This window comes from Taeniopygia guttata, chromosome 4 (genome assembly GCF_048771995.1).
Source record: "Taeniopygia guttata chromosome 4, bTaeGut7.mat, whole genome shotgun sequence".
Lineage (NCBI taxonomy): Eukaryota > Metazoa > Chordata > Aves > Passeriformes > Estrildidae > Taeniopygia > Taeniopygia guttata.
Genome location: NC_133028.1, coordinates 11,869,053 through 11,889,718, shown reverse-complemented (window position 1 = coordinate 11,889,718; position 20,666 = coordinate 11,869,053). Strand labels below are relative to the sequence as shown.

At 36.3% G+C, this 20,666-nt stretch overlaps 1 protein-coding gene and 1 long non-coding RNA gene across 8 annotated transcripts in view; one reads left to right on the top strand and one right to left on the bottom strand.

Annotated features, from left to right (window-relative positions):
* The window catches only part of PPP2R2C (protein phosphatase 2 regulatory subunit Bgamma), a 190,717-nt gene that overhangs the window by 149,142 nt on the left and 20,909 nt on the right, over positions 1–20,666 (bottom strand). For 3 of the 7 annotated variants that reach the window (XM_072927983.1, XM_072927982.1, XM_072927981.1), the window contains one exon: positions 17,324–17,382. The exons of 3 other annotated variants lie outside the window; for them this stretch is intronic. In XM_072927983.1, coding sequence (XP_072784084.1) covers positions 17,324–17,382 — 59 coding nt within the window. Of the gene's footprint in view, positions 1–17,323; positions 17,383–20,666 lie in introns of those variants that run through there. One more of the 7 variants, XM_072927987.1, reaches the window with a different exon arrangement.
* On the top strand, positions 694–4,500 carry LOC140683907 (uncharacterized). The gene is made up of 2 exons (XR_012055525.1): positions 694–1,113; positions 2,158–4,500. It is a non-coding gene; the product is annotated as an uncharacterized lncRNA (long non-coding RNA).

Sequence of the window (20,666 nt, the reverse complement as noted above, 5' to 3'; positions counted from 1 at the left end):
ACCTGTATTTTTCATATAGTACACCCATGATACCTTTCTCTGTCTCTCTGACATATCATAAACCAGCTGGCAACATAAAATATAAATTGGCTAGCTGTAAGAACAGATGAATCATTAATTACTTATTCTGTACCAAAATACGAGAGACCAATTTTACAGTATCAAATTACAAATGTAGCTGCTAATTAAAATTATATTTCCAAAAAATCCCTGAACTCAATGAGTATTATTTAAGATTGGGTTGAAAATGATCTTTAAAGGTCATCTAGTACCCCCTATATATATATATATATATATATATATATATATAACTGTTTTAGAATATTACCATTTCTCGGAATTTAGAAACAGCAGTACTGAATTTTGCTCTGGCTTTGATTCTGTGTTTTTGTTCTCTAGCAATACTTATATATTATGAATTAGTGCATTCCATTACAAGAATATTAAGATTTTGATTCTCTCATACTAAATTTTACCTTTCACAGGCCTCACCCTTCTGATTATTCTCAGTTTCACAGGATAAGGGAATAGTGTCTTCTCACAAATACAACTTACAAGACTTAAACCATATGCTGCTAATGTGAAAAAAATCACAAAAATTCCAAAACTAAAGCTAACCAGTTTCTGATATTGCTTCCTTCTGATAATATGACCATCTGTGAGTCAAGAGGTTCATGTGAGAAATTGGCTATATGATGAAGGAAAAAAAGGAATACAACAATGGACAAGGTAGACTGACAAAACCTGAGAAACCACTTGGATTTGTTTTAGAAGCACAAGAAGACTGAGATCCATTCTTTGGAGTGGATGGTGTGATAAAATCTGTAAGAGTAACACCACTGACACTTGGCTTGCTCTTCCAGCTTAATCCCTAAATAAGAAAGCTCAAACCTGAAGACTGAAAAGTTTAAAAATGCTATGTCTTTATTCGTAATTAGCAGCCAACTGCCACACTTTGTTATAATATAGAAAATTAATGCAATTGATCTGCCTTTTAATGGAAAAGTGCATTTACAGTTACTTCCAGGGGTATTTTTTACATCACTGAAAGCTATGCATGAGGATCCAAAGCTGCACCTGCAGCCCATAATCTTCACGCAGTGGATTTTGAAGGTAATGACTGTTACACAGAATATCCAGTGCCTTTTGGCACACTTTTCTGTTCCCTGGCATGTGGGTGTTCAAAGTTTTATATTGCTACATATGAAAACATTTTGAAATTGCTACATTTTTGTAAGCTATTTATCTTTTTCTCATATTATCTTATTTCTCATAAGAGCTTGTATTTTCTCTACTCCTCTCCATATCCAGTAGCTTCTCACTGACACCTGCCAAAGAGAGCACCAGGGACAGGCCAATCAATTTTCTTCTTTGTAGGATTTTCTTTTGTTGAGGTGGAAGCCTTATCTAAGGAAACAACTTTCAAGAGCCCATCTACAGAACAGAAAGGGGAAATACTGCCCAGTCGAAAACAATGTGCAAATTAGGTTTTCATTCTGGGCACACTATTTAACCACTTCAGAACTGATAAGGAAAAACAGCATGAGACCCTTCACTGGTATGAAACACATCGAAGCAACAGTGCTAAGACAACTTCTTCAAAAGCCAAGGGTCCCTAGTGTAATTTGATTGATTTGGTCATTTCTTCACCCAAAGTCTGTCACTAATCTCTGTGTTGCTTGGTAGGGGCCCTTCTCGCTTTGTTCTTGTACAAATGAGCATCCAATTTGGCACACTTGGCACTAACCCCACGTTTCTAAAATTCAAGTGTTTTTCTGAGCCCATGTTCAGCCCAGAATAGAACAAAAGATAGAATAAAACTACAAAAGTTGCATAACTTCTTATTTTGACAGTATAATTTTGAAAATTCTTATGCATCATAAACTGTCAAATTTGCAATTTTACTCCCTGTAAAAACATCAAACAAAAACTGCACTAAACCCTGAAACACAAACTATGCACAGAATTCAATCATGCTAAAGGAGAATATCTGGTACACAAATGAAATCACTTTTTCCGGGATCTTTTTTGTTTAAGAGATGTGGCACTTATTGCCATAGTCTAGTTGACAAGGTGAAGTTAGGTCATAGGTTGGACTTGGTGATCTCAAATGTACTTTCAAACCTTCTTAATTCTGTGATTCTTTGATTCTTTTAGGCACCGAATCTCAACTTATGATGGAAGACAGAAAATAAATTCTAGTCAATTTGCACTTTATTTCTACAGAGACTTACAGGGACAAGTCTTGAAAATAATACTAAAAATACATAATGCAAACATGCAATAAAAGGTCTCATATGTATCTTTATATATTTGCCATGGAGATATTAAGTTATCTAAAGAAGCAGCTGAGCTTCACCATATGAACAGATTCTCTGAAGTCTTCCCAGCTTCCAAATACATTTCCAGATACTAGTGATTAGAGAAATATCTATATTGAAGAAAATAGATAATAATATAACTTATACAAATAAATATATTTGTATCATAATGACAAAATTAAAAAATAAAATTTAGTTCAAAGCTTGGTAAAATTGCAGAAGGAACAGCTGAATGTATCCAGTAATTTTCAAAGACCATTTAGGAAGAACAATGGAAACCTCTTTCTTAGTAAGAATGCTTAGGTATTCTAGTGTTCATTGCAAAGATGAAGATAAATTTAGATTTTATAACTAACTCATAACACATTTGAACAGGGATTTAGAGCTTCCCCTGGGAAATTCAGGAATGGAAAAGAAGCCAGAGCAAACCATGTCATGGTTGCACAGCTATAAAATGTTAACAGCTAAACAGAAGAACAAAAGTTCTTTTCCCTTCTTAAAGCAGGCACCATAGTTTAAGCAAGTCACTGCCTCTAGTTTTCACAGCAAGTCTAAGGACTCATAGCCTTGGGAGCAGCCTCTGCAGTTATTAATCTCAGTAGCACACTTTGCTTTAGGACATTTTAAAGGGCAAAAAAATGCAGAATTTAATATTAAATAAAGATAAAGCATGAATTAATATTGCAAGGACAGACAGGACACTGACCTTACTAACACTATCTATATAGCATCTTTAATTAACTTAGTATATTTAGAACACACTATTTTAGCTATAAAACATTTGTTTCAAAGCAGCTACATTTTTGGAAGATTATGGAGAATTCATTAGAACAGCAGCATCAACATTAAACACTATATGGAATGCTAACTTGCAGTAGCATTTAAGCTAGGTCTATAAAATTGCACATTACATAACTGGACATATTGTAGAGAAGTTTGAGCATTTACTACATGCACAGATTTGGGAGCTGGCTTTCATGTCATATCAACTAAATAACAGCTATAGCAATATTACTTGGAAATGCTGTCGTAGGGAGAAAGCAAAAAGAACAGACCCTCATTTAACTGTCATGACTAAAATTACTTTTATGCAATTTTTAAATTGACAGTGCAATTAGAGGTGTATTTCTCATTTTCATATCATGTTGGTGAGGCCTTTTTTTCTAATTTTTAAAAATACACTAAACTTTACATAAACTTTACTCAGGACTACAGGAGATGACCCATTTTGAAGATGCACCTTGCTTTCTACTGAAAATGTGTATTATCTAATACAATACAAATAGGTCAATGCTTCTGTTCTAGTTCTTTTTGTTATAGCTAAAATCAGTACAGACTAAAATTAATACACACAGCAGATAAAGAAAATAGAAGTTATTACCATAGCAATACTCAAGAGATACAATTAGGTCAAAAAACCGGAGGGAAAAGAGCAGAAGCATCACTTCAAAATCAATAAGCATTATGAAAAGGTGAGTTTAGCAAAAACAATTGTGTATTAAGCAAATAACCACTATGCAAAGAAAGGAAAAAGTGTTCAACAAAGGTTCAAAAATACAGAACAGTAATTCACATCACCATAGTATTACCAAAGTATAAGATGTTATGCCATCAAGCCTTGCAATTTTAAGCAGAAAATAACTTCAGCAGAAAATCAGTAATTTAAGTTCATAAAATTTCAGTAACAGAAAGGTAAGGGGCTGATGAAGCAGTTTATACTTAAATCTGCAAGTGTAACTCAAATGCTATTTCCTTCTGAAGTTACAACATATAAGGCACAAAGAGTTTTTCATCATATTTATGATGCAGCACAAGTCTAAGAGCAAAGTTTTGCCACAATTCCCAGTTTTCTTGTAGTCACAACTGTCGGGAAAAAAAAAAATCAAAAATCGACAATTGCAATTAGAAGCCAGAATTCCTGGTGCTACAGTTGGTATAATGTAGAAAGCTAGCACAGGGATGGTGAAAGCCATGGGATGTCCTTTCTGTTCCTCATGGAAATTCCTCTTGTTTCTAGTGCTGGCCCATTCTCCCTCCTACCTTCTTCCTCACTTACTCAGCTCTGGACACAAACCCTCTGTTTTAAAGAGCCAAAGTATCAAACATATAAATTAACATTATAAAACCTCTTTACTGCCTTATAGTTTTATGCAAAATCATGCAAAAAAAAAAAAGAAAATACCAATACCACCACTTGAACACGACCCCTATGTGCCAATTATTTAATATGTACTGGATAGGTTACATTCTCATTCCACAGTCATCTTTTATTTGTGTCTTTCAGAAGATCAGCCCTAAGGGACAAGGGTACAATATTTGTATGCTTAGCAGCAACATTTGTGCACCATCATTTTCTTACATAATACTGCTTGGTATGACAAAGTTTCCAGCTCTGTAAAAGACAATGTCAACAAGATGTAGATTTAGAAACTGTCATTTACAGCAGTTTCTTTTTTAAACAGCTGTTGTTCAGTTTACAAAAATGAGACTGAATATATTTGAGCATAAAGAAGAGTGAATATTCAACAAACACTTGCAAAAGCAAATATTATTTGCAACTGCAAATAAGAGCATCAAATTAGCAGTATGTGCTCAAAGATCCCTGTATCTCAGTACCCTGACAGGAACAGCAGTCTCGGGAGGAATATAAAGAATAGGGACAGCACAGAAAAGCCTTTCCTGGGCTCTAGAAATTTGTAGGTCAGGGACTTCCTCAGAATACAGCTTTTGGATTTCTGCCAGTCTCTCCCAGATCTTTCTTCCATGAATGTATCCAATTGTTCTTGAGCATATGAAAACTATGCATGTCCTGGTGGCAGGAAGATTCCACACAGTGTTGTGTGTCAGGGCATTTTTAACAGTGTACAGGGATACTTCTGCATGAGCAATTATAGTCCAACTTCCATATATTTTAATCAGAAAATAGAAAATCTGGGGTTGCATTTTTTTGAAATGAAATGCTTTCTAATTAGAGTATATCAGAGTGTAATGCAGTGCTGTTTAAATGCAAGATCAGTTAGGGCTTTCAAGTCTAAATATTAGCATGTTGCAACTTTTGGTAAGAAATGGCAGCATTCAGAACAGCTGCTGGCTACTAACAAGAACAGTTTGCCTCATATAGAACCATGATATGACTAGCAGCATCTTTCTACTGTGCCTGTGGGCCAGAAATGGAGACAGTTTAGTGTCCTACTCCAGTTAAAGCTGTTCACTGCTGTGAACAAGCACCTTTCAGATCCCCTCATTTCACATCCACATTGCACAACACCTGGCTTGCAACTCTTCTGGGCCTCAAGATGCAGGAACTGCTGTTCTGCTGGGTTTGGTTTGGTTTTTTTCAGTTCAAAGTGCTTAAAATGATGAGAAAGCTGTGTTGCACAACCCCGGAATCAGAGCATGATGCCACAGGCACATGCATAGAAGTAGGTCAGGTCAGGGCACACAAAGATGCAAGTACTGCTGGGGCAGAGCTCAAGCACAGCCAAGGCTGGCATGGTTCACATCTACACTGCCCAGAGCAGATCCTGAATACACTGAACCTCTTGTGCCTGGGTTTTCTCTTGAAGGGAACTACTTCAAAAGGAAGTGCAGGAGCTAAATTATCACATCAAGTGAGTAAAGTGTGGGGTCAAGCCAAGCTGGCACCATGGAGACACTGTGGCTTTGTCTACATCGCTGAGCTAGAGGCAGAGCATGGGGCTGGGTGCTGGCATGCAATTTATGTCCCATTAAGCTGTTACAACAGCTCCCTGAACAGCTTTTGTCTGTGCCAGCTAGTGCTCTCCTGCAGTGTCTGGGAATGGATTGAGGACAGCACAGGCCAAGGACCATACCAGTGGGTAGTTCAGATGTATCATGCAACCTTGCTCTGGAGAGGAAAAACGTTTAGCCATTAAGATGTAAATTTTTATGTTTCTTGGCTTTAGAGCCAAAGAAATCCTGGTCCCTTTTATTTACTAGCACTGTCTCTTTACCAAACTCCATTTGCATTCCTAGCTCAGCATCACCTAGGAGCTCAAGGTAAGATCATATCCCTTCTAACACCTTCCTTCCTTTCACAGAAGTAAGGTCAAAGCATACACATACTTTGGTAATAGCTTAGTTAAAAATAAACTCAAGATCTTCATTGTCTATACTAGGTTAATGAATTAATTATACTAGGAAACCCCCACCCCCATTATGTTTCAGTAGAGAGCACTGTAAAATTCTGCTTTGTTTGGCTTTGAACTCCTGCCCTAAGGCACCTCTCAAACTCAGGACACATTTTATTGTACATAAAATAGACAACAAGTAAAAACCAAGAATTTAATACCTTTCCTTATACATAGATAGCCAGAAAACTAAGTTTTCAGTAGTTGCAAGGATCTTGAGAGTACAGGCCCATTAAGGAAAATCCTGTAGCTAATAGAAAGCAGGTTTGGTTCCCCAGTGACAACAAAATTGTAGTAAAGAATGGAATCAACACTACTACTTACTGTTAATCAAAAATATCCTGTTTTAAGTAAGACTGAATCAGTTATCAGTAAATCAGTGAATAAGCAGTCTCTAGATATAACAGGAACTTTACAATCCAGGCAAATCCATATAGAATTTGCTTTTAATTAAAAAAAAAAAAATCCTCACTGCTTTTAAATTCATCCCCTAACCTCTAGTTGGTTGTTTTGCTTATTTGATTGTTATCATTTTTCTCATTTTGCCATGGCACTGCCCAAAGGCTTGCTCAGATTGATGTTTGAACTTACATTTTCTGAAGCATAAATAACATTTGCATCAGCATTTACCAAAAACAGTCATATTCAAAAATCATAATAAAAGACATAGAAAAAATATTTTAAAAAAGATAGACCAAAGAATTCAAACAAACAGGCTCAGTATCCTGAAAGAATGTCACACTGGATACTAATCCTGGGTTTTGATCAATGCAATGTATCAAAACAATACAAAAAATATACTGGGTGATTAATCTTTAAAGGTATACAACATTATTAAGCAACTTTCTCCTAACACAGTGGAAAAATATAAATATGTTTTCAATTCTTGTGTTTTAGCACATACAAAAGGCCAACATGAGACCTCTTCCAAAAGAGAAATTACCTGCTGTGCTATTTGAGACTAAATCCTGCATAGTTTCAGAAAACAACCATCAAATTCAAGTCTGAAAATATAGGCCTGTAAAACTTTAGAACAGAAAAACTTGATAAAGAAGTATCTTTACTTTGAAAAATTAATGTCTTTCAGCACACTTTATTTTGAATTAATTATAAAAGCTTTTTAAAAAAAGAAGGCAGGAATAGAAGTGAAAAATTAAAACAGTTATAAATCAAAACAGTTGAAAAGTAGCACAAGTATTCATAAAGAAATACGGAGGCATTCACATCCAGATCTGGACCTGCCTGTTGAACACCAACAGTATTTGAGAGCTGACAACTGTTATGTAATCTGGAAAATTCACAGACTCAGACCAGCTGTTGACTGAACCAGCTTGTACATCACACACAAACCATCTGAAGAGTGGGTATCTCTCAACCCATCCACAGCAGAAAAGGCAGAGACTGAAAGGGTAAGCAGAGTGACGAGGCATGTAAACTGTCCAGACCTCCAGAACACAGCCATATATCTAGTCATGTCTACTAAGAGAATCTGTATTGCTTTAATTCACAACTATTCTGGGCAACCTACTAAATGTAACCTCTTCTCAGGTAAGCCATTTTCCAGAATTATTTCCCCCACTATAACCCATAAGTTGAGGTAGGTATAGTGGCAATGGATAGTTGCAAATTCCTGCAAAAAGCTTTAATTGGAGTCTGTCATCTGAGGTGAACTCCTATCCAGCATAGAAAAGTAGTGGTAAAAATATCAGCAAACAAGGTAGGAAGATATTGAACTCTGTTACTGAAGATGAAAATCTACTCTAGTATTACAGAGGGGAAGCAAAATCACAAAGAGCTCAGTTTTGCTATGAAAGACAACAGACTACCACCGTTTCCTTATTAATTTTTTTATGGTATCTGCAAAACTTGAATGACTGTTGTTGTTTATAAAAAGATACAACTTTCAGGGATGTTTTTATTTTAACCATTTATCAAAACTGAAGTTCATTAACAAAAACTTTCCAAAATCTCTCCTCTGTACCACGTGCTGTGCAGACATTTACTGTTGACTTTAACCATTTTGGTACTGATCTTTTCAGCAGGAAGAGCTGTGGGGAGCTGCAAGAGGAAGAGAAATGGCTGAAGAAAGAATCAGGGGGGAAAAAAAGATGATGGAGATGTAAAGGACATTAATTATAATTCCAGAGATGCAATTTACTAAAAAAACTTTTAAAATAAAAGCTCACACAGATGAAGAAAAAATAATATAAATTTGACCCAGTGCAAACACTGCAGCTTGGTTCTACAAGTGTAAAAATGTCACAACTGGATAAAAATTAATCACTTCCTAATTTATTCCCGAAGGCTGAAATTGAGGCTGAGTGAGTTCATTTAAAAATGAGCAATGACAACAAAATGTTTCTGCAGAAAACCCCTCATTTCCTTTAATGCTCCCTGCCCAGGACCTCCACAAAGAGCAAGAGCACGTGAAACACGAAGGCCTCTTGTTTCAGTTTGTCTGCCAGTGTTGCTGAAATAAATACAGAGTAGGGTTCCATTCTCATCAGCCTCAATTCGCCATTAGAGAGATTTGTATGTCCATGCACAGGCTGAACAATGAACATTTATTTCCAGTCAGTAAGCTCAGCTCCTCAGGTTCACGCTTGTCTTTAGCAATCTCAGTAGTTCCCCCTCTCCCACCAGCACCACTCCTTACAGCTGATGGCACCAACTCCTGTGCTAATGCTTACAGTAAAAGCACTGAACATGGCTTCTCTCCAAAACAGCAAGAGGGAAGATTATAAAGTCATAATTTCTGATTGTCTCATGAAATAACTGCCCAGGCATCCTATGCTCCATCTGGTCTGTGGTTATCAATCTGTGCTATGCCACCTCACAGCAAGGACTCAGGCTGCGAGGGAGGTGCCATGTCAGATGAAAACAGACTGACTGACTCCCTACCTGCACAGGGCAGTAAGACTGAAACTGTGCTGCTAATGCTTTTGCAAACTTCTTTGAAGAGAGATGACTACATCTGAACTAAAAGGATGAAAATTAATGCAATTTCAGTCACTTAAAATAACTTCAGAATATTTAAAAGCTGTACTCCTTGCAAGATTAACTTGAATTATATTACATTATTTTGTTGTTCTGATTATATCCTCACTCAACACTATAGGTGAAGCCAGATCATGTAATACTAGTTCTCACCATTTCATATTGCACCCAGCTTTCAAACATGTTGCACACCAACATTTTTGTTTTAAAAATACTTTTTGTGACTCAGTAGGTCTCATGTTGCCTTGGTTAAATTCTTCATGCTTCTTTTCAGCTGGCACAGTAGAGACATAGCTGCTGCTTGTTTCATTATACAGGCTGAAGCCCTGCAGTCTGGGCTTTTGTTTTGTAATCACCAAATCCGGAGAATGAGTGGACAGATTTCATTATGAATATTAGAAAAATACTTTAATTTGTGCTTTCAAAGCTAAATAGGCCATAAAAAATAAAGACCCCAGTTAGTCCCCATTTCCTCCAGAACCTTCTAATTAATTTTCCATAATAAAAGGAAGGTTACAGATAGGGTAATTGGCAAAAACTTTACTGCTGAAAGACAGAGTAGTCTATTATTCCCCCAGAAAACACACCTTGCATGACCCCTTATGAAGTAAAAAAAAAAAGAAGAGATCTATGAGCAACCAATATTTCCTTTTAATTGGAGTTTTCTATGCAATACTGCCTTGCTCATCTTAGTTTTGTGTTTTTAAGCTTCTGAAAATATCGAGCTCTCTAATAAACAATACAGAAGCTAGTCAGCATTTGCCTGAGCTCTGAATTTCAGTGTTTTCATCCAGGCATTGCAGCTCATTCACAGCAACACTCACATTTTGTTTTGGTTTTTTTCAGAGATTCAAACCTAAGGCCTCAGAAAAAGAGAAAAAGAAAAAGAAATCTAATTACAACTTTAAAAATCTCGGGCAAGAGGACTCTGAAAACTAGCTGGACTAGATGTATCTAATATCTGTAATGGGTATACACGTGCAAGGGACTTCTTAAAAGGGGAAGTTTCCTAAAGGGGAACAAGAGACTGGAAAATGTGACTAACCATGGCTAACATTCTTCTGATTCTGTAAAGATCAATGGAAGAAAGATACAGACTGAGTTCCAGAGATTCCAAGATTCCAAGCCCCAGGTGACTGGGCCTGACCTCCTGAACACACCACACAATGCCTGGTTGAGTGAACTAAACTGGGCAGGGTGGCAGGTTAGCTGTCCCTTCAGCTTCCAGTGTCCTTATACGGCTCTTCCATTTAATCTTTCTAACAAATTGCTTTTCTATCCCCAGTTACTTGAAGAAACAAACCATCCATCATTCACTTTCCAATTACAAAATACTTTTGTTGTTGTTTTGCCATTAAAACTGTCAAAGATCAGCAATGTTTAGACTCATATCTGTGTCAGCTTAGGCACCCAGTTCTACTGAAGCTACTTGATAGAGAGCCCCTCATTTTTCATATGTTATGCCCTATCATCACATTTAGTTCCATTTTCCAAAACTAAAATTCTTGCCTATCCAAACTGATTCAAATATTTATTGGGGGTTTTTTTGGTCATTTTAAGGAGCTGTGGCTGACCTTGTCTTATTCAGTCAGGCTATTTCTTGAAATCAAATATGTCTGCTAAACTATCATCTCACATTTTAAAAGTTCTCTGTCAACTTCTTTCATCCATAAATTGTGCAAACATCTTTATTTTCATATAAATAAATAAAAATTCATTTATTTTAAAATATTGTTTTGCTATGTTCTTCCTCAAAGCCAGGACACTTAGCTGCTAGGTCTGCAAGTATTACAACTTAATTTATTGTCTTGCAAGTAGTCCCAAAAAGCCTTTCATACAGACAATAAAAAATTATGCAAGCAACTCCAACAAAAGAATTTATGATCTTTTCCCATCTGTGAGGGAAAAGGTTTCAGGCAGATAAAGATAATTTGAACATCATCTTATTTATACAGGTTTTTTAATCTTTGTAATAGTGCAGGCTGAATTTACATATTGCCAAAAAATCAAATAAGTTTACAGGATTGTGGGTTGTTATAAAATATTTAAAGAAGCAGGCTGAACTTTCAATTCATAATCAGGGAAACATCTTTAGATCTCAACCAAAAGCCATCCTTGAATTCTAAAACCTCCACAGTCTATCATGGGGCACGTTCTGAAAGGCTTCAAGAGGCCTCTAGAACACCACTGAGAACTCCAATGAGTGATGAAAAGCTGAAACACCTGAAATCTATCCTGAATAATGGTGACTTTTAGCACTGGTACTTTATTAGTGCCTCGAGATTCTGTGGCAGACCAGAGCTTTGTGTGCTAGGCACCACACAAAAGCAGCTCTGTAAATTCTCCATAAATTTATCCTCTAAACTCCTCAGGATGATACTCCAGTCCAGCTCAGTCACTGTTGCTGAGCACAGCTTTTAAATGGAAGGCGGTTTTTCCAGTTCTGAGAGGGAAACATGCAGACTCTATGCTACAGCCTGGCAGCTCCAGCCTGGCTGCAGACCTAAGAGAAAACTAGTACATTCCCAGAAAACACAGCCAGATGATAATCATAGCAGTAAAACAGACCATAAGAGACTGAGACTGGTTCCACAGGCCAAACTCCAAGGAGGAAATCAGAGAGAAGATGAGATGTATACAGATAAATCTGATCTTCTGCATAGCAGAGATCAGTTTAAGGAATATTCTACTCACAACTCAATGCTCTGCAAACAAACTAGTTTAGATACTGCAAGCAGTACAGAGCAGTCTGCTCAAAACAGCACAAAAAATGGAAAAGAAAACAAAGCCAAAACAGACTAAAAAAGCTCTCTTCTCCTACAGGACTCAGCAGGTCACAGTCCCACCCTATGCAGCCAAACCTTACATGTCCCCATGCTGTTTTACATTTAATTAATTCTTATCAAAGAAGGGACACAAGTAGCAGCAAACACATTCATAAGTTATCTGCAGTGTTCAGAGGTGGTGTCACCAGCAAGGACTTGGTTTCCTAAATCACCACATCTTGTCTGAGGACAGGAACCACTGCTAGGGAAAGGCAGAATGTACCTAACCTGGACCAGAGAGAACATATTTGCACACAGGTTGGGGTTGCTTGGTTGTTTTTTTTCCCTCTAGGAAATGGAAACCAATGCCATGAGCAAGAGAGAAATACCTTTCACTGCTGTGGGTAGGGATGTCCTACAGACATCCTGACTGGGTAAGGGGAGGGGTTTTAACCACACAGCCATCTGCTGAAAGGACAACACAGCACTACACTGACAATGCAGGTTGTGGCACTCAGTGGTGACAATTTCCTAACAAAACACTGAAGGGGCTCACAAGCAGTAATGCTGTTTAAGTTACCACTCACAAACAGGGGTAAGCTGGTTGGTGATCCTTGTCCAGCGGCCTGGGTTACAATGACCTCAAGATGACTGGCTTGAGGACATGGAAAAAGGCTGGAAAGTTAAGCAGCAAGTGAGGAGGGATTTTAGAATTGAGGTTTATTCAAGGAACAGCTGGATAAAAATTTAAAAAGCTAAAATTTAAAAAGAAAAAGGAAGATGAAAACCAAGACAGGCAAAAAAAGGGGGAAAAAAAGGAGTACAAAAGCACTGTTCAGAAACTTGGGCACAAAACAAGGGAGACCAGAGCTCACCTGAAGACAGGTCTAGGAAAGGACATTTCAGGAATGTAGGGAAGCCATGAGTGTGACAGCTGTAAAAGGAGTTTCAGAAATTGTGTGGGTGACAAATGAGGGAGAGAACACAGTGACAGACAATGAGAGAAAGACTCAAGTGTCTTTTTTTGTCCCTATCCTTACATAAAAAGCTTCTGCACATAGCAGCAAACTACTTGTGGGAGTCTGGACCGTGTAATGTGAACATCCCTTCAAACTACCATTCCTGGGACTAAACCATAAAGTCAAATAACAAAAGTACTGCAGAACTTAGGTACAATAAAGGATTGATCTTACAATCACAGTGCACTCCTTCTTTGTCTTACAGTGACTCTCCATACTTGAAGCTACATATATCCTTTAAAGAAATATTCTTGGGGGATTTGAAATGTAATTTACTTGTTCCAATTACAGCTGCCTATTGAGTGTGAGCAGGTCATTCTGAAACAATTTTGAGTTTGTTATTCTCTGCAGATTGCAACCTGAGACTGTCTCAGCAATCAAGACAAAACTGAAGAGACATGTTTCCACAAGATTTTAACTGCTCATAAGTGCTGATAATTTTATCCCGTTGTACTCCTACTGCCCTACATCAGTGCTGCAAAGGACAGTCAAGGAGCTAGAGAGAACTGGGGAAACAAGGTGGAAAGCACTGTTCACTTAATCTGTGAGGTCGTCTTCTACCCTCCCCACCAAAGCATCTGAAACACATCTCTGTAGTGTGTTTCTAGATCCTTTGTCATGTCAGGGGATGTTTTCCCTCTCACTCTCTCCCCTGGGTAAGCAGTGTTTCAGAAGAAATGTGTTTTTAACACTTAGGCAATTGTCTGTGACTGTTAGTATTCCTTATGTAAGGAAAAAAAGCAAAAATGTTTTAACAAAAAAAGGTACTTTTATTGTGTTTAGAGGGAATAATAATAGTAATTTTTCCTCTTTTTTTTTAAGTGAGAAATCATAAAATATTCTCACACTACAGAAAACATGAGAAGATTAACTAAAATTATCATTTTAACTCCTTATAGTTGCCAAGATATCAAATGTATAAGAACTTAGGTACAATATACTTATTTGTCTCTGTTCTCACCTAAACTGAACACTGGAAAAGCCTCATCCCTTCCCCAGAACAGTCCTGCAACAGTTGTTTCACACAGTCTTGAACTGAATGGCGAGCACCACAGCTGACAACACTGTTCCTTTAGCTTGACATTTACTTTCTAAAATTAACCTTTCACATTTAAATCTTAATCTTCCTACAGTCCAATTATGAAGAAATTTCTTATTGAGCACAGTATTAACCTATAAATATTAATGGCATCATAAGCCTTGTCTATTGAGCATGGTATTGATCTGTTACTCTCCTGATAATCATTTAAATCTATATAGAGAAAATATGAACCCTCAATTAAACAGTCAAAATCATGCAAAAATTCCTGCACCTTTTTTATAAACTGGGGAAGATACGAGCAAGAAAATAAGTAATATGAGATTATATTGGGAAAAATTTCTTCACCAAAAAGGATTGTGAAGGATTGCAGCAGGCTAGTTGAGTCACATCCCTGGAAGTATTTAAAAGATGAGTAGATGTAGTGCTTGGGACATGGTTTAGTGGTGGACTTGGCAGTGTTAATATTGGGACTCTACGATCTTAAGACTCTTTTCTAACCTACATGATTATACAATATTTTTTTAATGTACCTTCAAGGCAAAATATATATCTGCTCAAGGTCAGAATTAAATTCTATAAAAAATAAATTATTTTGGAGATGGAACTTATGTTTCCACTTGCATTTAGAGTTTTTTTTGTTATTTCCCACTGCTTTGTATTTCTTTAAGTTACTAAACTGGATAAAGTTTTTAACACTGCAATAGTAATTGCTATATTTTCTGTTTCTTAAAGAAGTACATATATTTAGAATCTCACATTGGACTAAATTAATAAAAGCAAGCAAACATACATAATTATATCTGTGAATAAATCAAATAAACACAGGCAATAGTGAAAATATCTGTTTCCAAATAGACAAAATTACTCGGTATCCAAATAAAGATGATATTTCTGCTTCTATAACATTATATGAACTCTGAGGCAGCTGTGAAAAACAGTCCTACAGAAACTTACATTCAAACTGGCTAAAAATTGACCTTTTTCCCCTCAGCGTAAAAAGGAGAAATAAACCCTCCATGACCCAAAAACCAAGCCCTGGTTGCAAAACCTTGTGCAAAACCTCTGTGAATCTCAGCATTTACTAGGCAGACAGACCATTAAGGTCCCAGGTTCCTCTGGACATTACCATGTAACACTGAACACAATGGTACAGCAAACACCGTAAACTGCCAAGGCATAATGTGGAATAATGAAAATCACAACCTACAATCCCACCAAGGGAACAGTAGCATTTAGTACTCAAAGGGATACCATTGTTAATGTGAGATTTTTTACTTTTTTAAACTTTGGTGTCAAAAAAACAGAGATAGGTCTTTCAAGGGCTTAAGAAATTACATTTCTTTACACTCTAATTCCCCATTAAATTATAAAAGTGCAAAAATCACTGAAAATACAGCTTTTAAAAATGGCTACAGCAAAATATAGTTATGACCAAAGCATAGCTATAAATCAGAGGCAAACTGAGAATAGAGGAGTCTCATCCTCTTTCCCTAATCCAGCTCCCCAGTATGGCCACACAGTTTTAGAGCACCTGAGTAAAAGCTGCAAGGATTGATTCACATGACAGAGGCCAGAATTAATGCAAAAACCTTCTTAGATGGTAGCTCAGTTCAGAGCCTCTATATGGAAGAAGGCTTCATAACCCCAGAGATCTAATCAGGGACCAACTCTGACACAGGGACAAACTAACAGCATATTTTTAACAAACTTTGTTTTTTCTCATCCATTGAATTATCCTTCACATGTATTATTGCTTAAAAGCCATGAGGCTCTCAGTACGGTGGCTCGGTCAAAGAGAACAGCCAAGAAGTAGCCAAGAGCTCCACAGTCACTGGAGGGCACAGAAACCGTCACCACTCTGAAGAATAGAAGCAGAACTACACAAGATAGTTGTAATATTAACAGGATTTTTTCAACAATTAATTTTTTAAAATCCAGGACTGCCAGCAACATGAACATCTGTCCTTAATAAATACTTAGAGAATGCCAGGATATGAGGGGACTTTGTTGCGTGCACACTCTGAGACAGAAAGGGAGAGGGAAGATCACAATGGGATATTTCCCCTCACTGGCAGCACAGCTGATGGTGCCAGCTTCCCCCAGCCCACCAGAATGGAAGGAGCACAGCACTTGCAGCCAACAAAGCTGATTTATGGTGTCACACTGCAAGAGTCACAGACAGAGCCTGGTCAGCACTGCAGCTCTTCCTGGGGCCACTGATTCATGGGCCTAGCACAGAAATATCTTCTAAAGATATTCAGAGTGAAGTACCAACCCTCTGAAATCAGCTACATCTCCTCCCTTTGTTACATAGGGCATCACTCATCAACAATTCTCATGCTACCTGTTTAGCACATCTCAGTAGCCACAGGAAATGTTAGGGCCTTTTCCTTCCTTCCTAGTTCTAAATCCTCATCTTTCAAGAGCAATTGTTACTATATTTCATTTTGATTACACAAAGAGTTCCTGCAGAATGAAGAACTACTAATTCTATTTAAATGACATATACACTTGAACAGAGGAATACCAAATCAACACATTAAAAAGAACATTTCTACATCAGTAAAATATTTTCTACCAAATTAGATTTTATTGACAGCTACCAGCCTCTCTTTGACTATTAACAGAATTATAACCATAATGCCACCAGCTACCAAACTGAAACAGCAATTTCTCTAGCATCTCTCTGTCAGGCTACTTCATCACTGTGATAAAGGATTGTTTCCTTCTTTTTAATTAATAAAAAATTTTAGTTTGCCATAATTGTTTCAAAACCTATAATTTTTTGTTCAAACACACAGGAGAATTTTATCTCCACCATGAAGAAGAATTACTGATAATTCCTTTAAAACCTTGAATGTACTTCCAAAAAACAGCAGTATCTATGAGAGGACAGACACAATTAGAAAGTGATTTTTTAATGTGTAATTTAAACAACTTTCACTTGTGATAATTTAAATATCAACCAAAACATCAATAACAATATTTTATACATAAATCATCTGAATAAAACAATAAATTTACTTACCATATGTGGCACACACAGATTTCATTTTCATATTTCATAAATAGCTCACCATCTAAATCCTGAAACAAAAAAAAAAGCCTAGCCAAAACACCAAAATCTTTACTTTTTATGGGAAAAAAATGATCAACACAAACATTTCCTAATGCAAAACAACAAGTACTCTGTGTATCTAAATTTATCCATGAGTTAGTGGAGAATAACTGAAACTTTCCTTAAGATCTATGAGGTCAAATCTTGAACAACTCAAGATTCAACTCAGTGAAAAAAGGCTTGAGAATTCAGTGAAGCTACACGCTTGGAAGGGAGATCTTTACATAAACCAGATCTCAACATTTTTATTTAATACTTGTTCTGAGAGAATAATTCAGCTTCAACTTGACAACTTAACTAGGCATTGAAGAACATTTTAAGACATGCCTTCTCCGAAGGGATCTTGGTACAAGTTAATTTTAAACTAGCTTAAAAGCTAAATTTGGGCTTTAGAAAAACAGAGGTTTAATGCATTGTATCAATGCACTTTTCACAAGTCTAAATTCTGCACTATATTTAAAATGACAGCATTTGGATACTTAACTAAATGGAAAGAACTCAAATTATGAGATACAGCTGTAAAAATAACACCTTGAGGATGTGGTTAGATTAACACATATGTAATACTTATGATTTATTCATTGGTTTCTGAGTCGAAACGTAAAGTAGCTAGACTGAACTATAAAAAACAGGTTAGTATAATTTCTCCTTTTATCACACTTGAGGAATAGCAATATGAGCCCTGTCAGATTGTAATTTTTTTTCCCTTGTTTTAGAAAGGCTAATTTAAGCGCATGATTCAGTTAACACTGATACATTAGGCCAGGAAAAATACAGCCAACACTACTTTAAGAAAACTTGATTCTCATATTCTAAAGTTAAGCCTAAAGAACTGTAGGCTTTAAATACAAACTAACAAACAGGTATAGAAACACAACAGTAAGCCTGGTCTTCTTCCTCTTCATCCTTTAAACAGTTAATTAAAAAAAAAAAAAACAAACATTTAGGAGTCTGATTGATACCTAATGCATTGAAGAAGCGACTAGAACAGCATAGTTCTCTCTTAACACCCTACTGGCCCACTGTGGCTTTAATATCAGCTAGACCAAACTTTGATAAATCTTGACAGATGTTTCATTCATGTGGTATTTCTAAAATTTTTATACTATAATGCATGGAAATTGGAACCAGATGTGAAAAGCTTCTGCAATAGAAATGTGACTGGTAAAGGCATTTTCCATGATATAAGAATCACCCTATACCTCAGTAAGTTGCTTTAAGGCAAGGGCAAAGGGCTTCAGTGCACAGTAATTAAATAGCTCATTGATTTAATGAGCAATTGGTAAGGGAAAATAATAAGTAAATCAGTACTCATTTGTGGAAGCACTGAGGCTGTGGGCAAAAGCCTTCAAAAAAAGGACTTTTATGACCTTCCTAGCAAAGATATGATGGTTTCAGCTGATAATCAGAGATACCTGGCAGAGGCATCCCAAACACCAGGGTTGTTTGGGCTTTTTTTTGGAAGATAATAATTTGTAGTTCCATGTTCTTTTGACTGAGATCTAACAGATTTTGTAAATAAACATGTATGATCTACAGCCTAGGTTATTTTACAAATTGGCCTCAAACATATTAAAAAATCACATGACATTTTCCCAAAGTCCTCAGCGTGAACCTACATTGTATATGTGTTCCAAATTTCAATTCAATCCCTACAGAACTAAAAACCATTTTGTTAGGTTTTACTACAACAACATTTCAAATTAAATTTGTGACCACAACACAGTTGTATGAGTTACATTTTTAACTTTTCAAGCACATAAGAAAAGAGCAAAAGAGCAATGGGATGAAGAAGAGTAGGCAATCACAATGCAGCCAGGCTGCATCCACAAGGATGTGGTGTGCAATAAATAGAAACAGAGTGTGGCATATGGGGACTGTCCATCACTATTTACACACTGCACCAGTTGGCATTACAGCAGAAGAAATTTTTTAAGCAGTCCTTCCTTTTTCAGAACGAATTTTTAAGAATTTTAATTCTGTGGTATTCTTGATTTATGAAACACAATTTCTCCTTTTATGAATGAAAATTGGTAATTCAAGTCAAAGATCACTGAATGATAACAGGTGTTAAATCAGGCTCAGCCATCCTGGATGTGCAATTGTACTGAACAGATGTGCATGGAATATAAAGAAAGGATAAAAGCACCTTAATACACCAAAAATTATGTCCTTACATTTGAGTAGCAAAAGTAAATTAGCCAAATCTTTTAAATTTTTACTCAAGCAAATTACTAATAGAGCAAACAACAGTTTACTCATCAAGGTCCTTAGTTATAAAATGTAAAACTTACACGAGGACTACTCTTCCCCACAGGGGCCCCCTCATAAAATTAAGATCCCTAATTCTTACTGAAAGTAGAAAGAATAAAAGACTGTTGGGCCTAAAGACTGTCTTCCTAAAAAGATAATTATTCCTTAGCTCTGTCAAAAATTATTCATTTAATGCTGGAATCACTGTGAGGAAATCCACAGTTTACGTTATGAAGTAGGCCAGATTAAATTGCTGAAATCACCTTTTTTGATCATCAGTGCCTCTCTGAGTGCTTGATGCTGTGACATCAAAGCAACAAGTGACAATATTTGACAACAGAAGCTTTTATAAATGAAATAATGAAACAAAAATAATAAATATTACTAATATTAACTATTTTTAAACTACCTTAGTATTGACTTAATCCTAGAGATCAAATAGATCAATTGCACACCAGCTTTCATCAAAAAAGTCCAACTATAGTCTCTAATTTATCAAAGATCACTCACTGCACATAGTCTAAAAATATCAGCAAGACTTTATACAGAAGTATCAGAGTAACTGGTATTTTCTAAATACATATTTTCTCTAGCATATAATGGCAACAGCGTGTTGGGTTTTTTATTTTCCTGGAAGTTACTGAATATCTCCCTACAACAGTGAGTTACAATAATTTCATTTTGTTTTTTCAACTTGTCTAACAAAAAACGTTAACTTTAAAGTAGTCACAATTTGTAATTACTGCCAGTACAATATTTCCAACTCTTTAATTTTATATGCATCTCCCCTAGGTAGACTAACAAGTGTTTTCCTAAATATATATATGAAATCTAAATTGTACAAAATCAAAAATATAAAATATGTTTGAATTCCTCTCATACACTACATTTGATCTACAGTTATAGCCTATTTTCTAAATTTTCCCCATGAATATCCTATAGAAAAACTGCATTCAATGCAGCAAAAGATTGCATGTCTAGTCAAGCTACAAGAGACAGA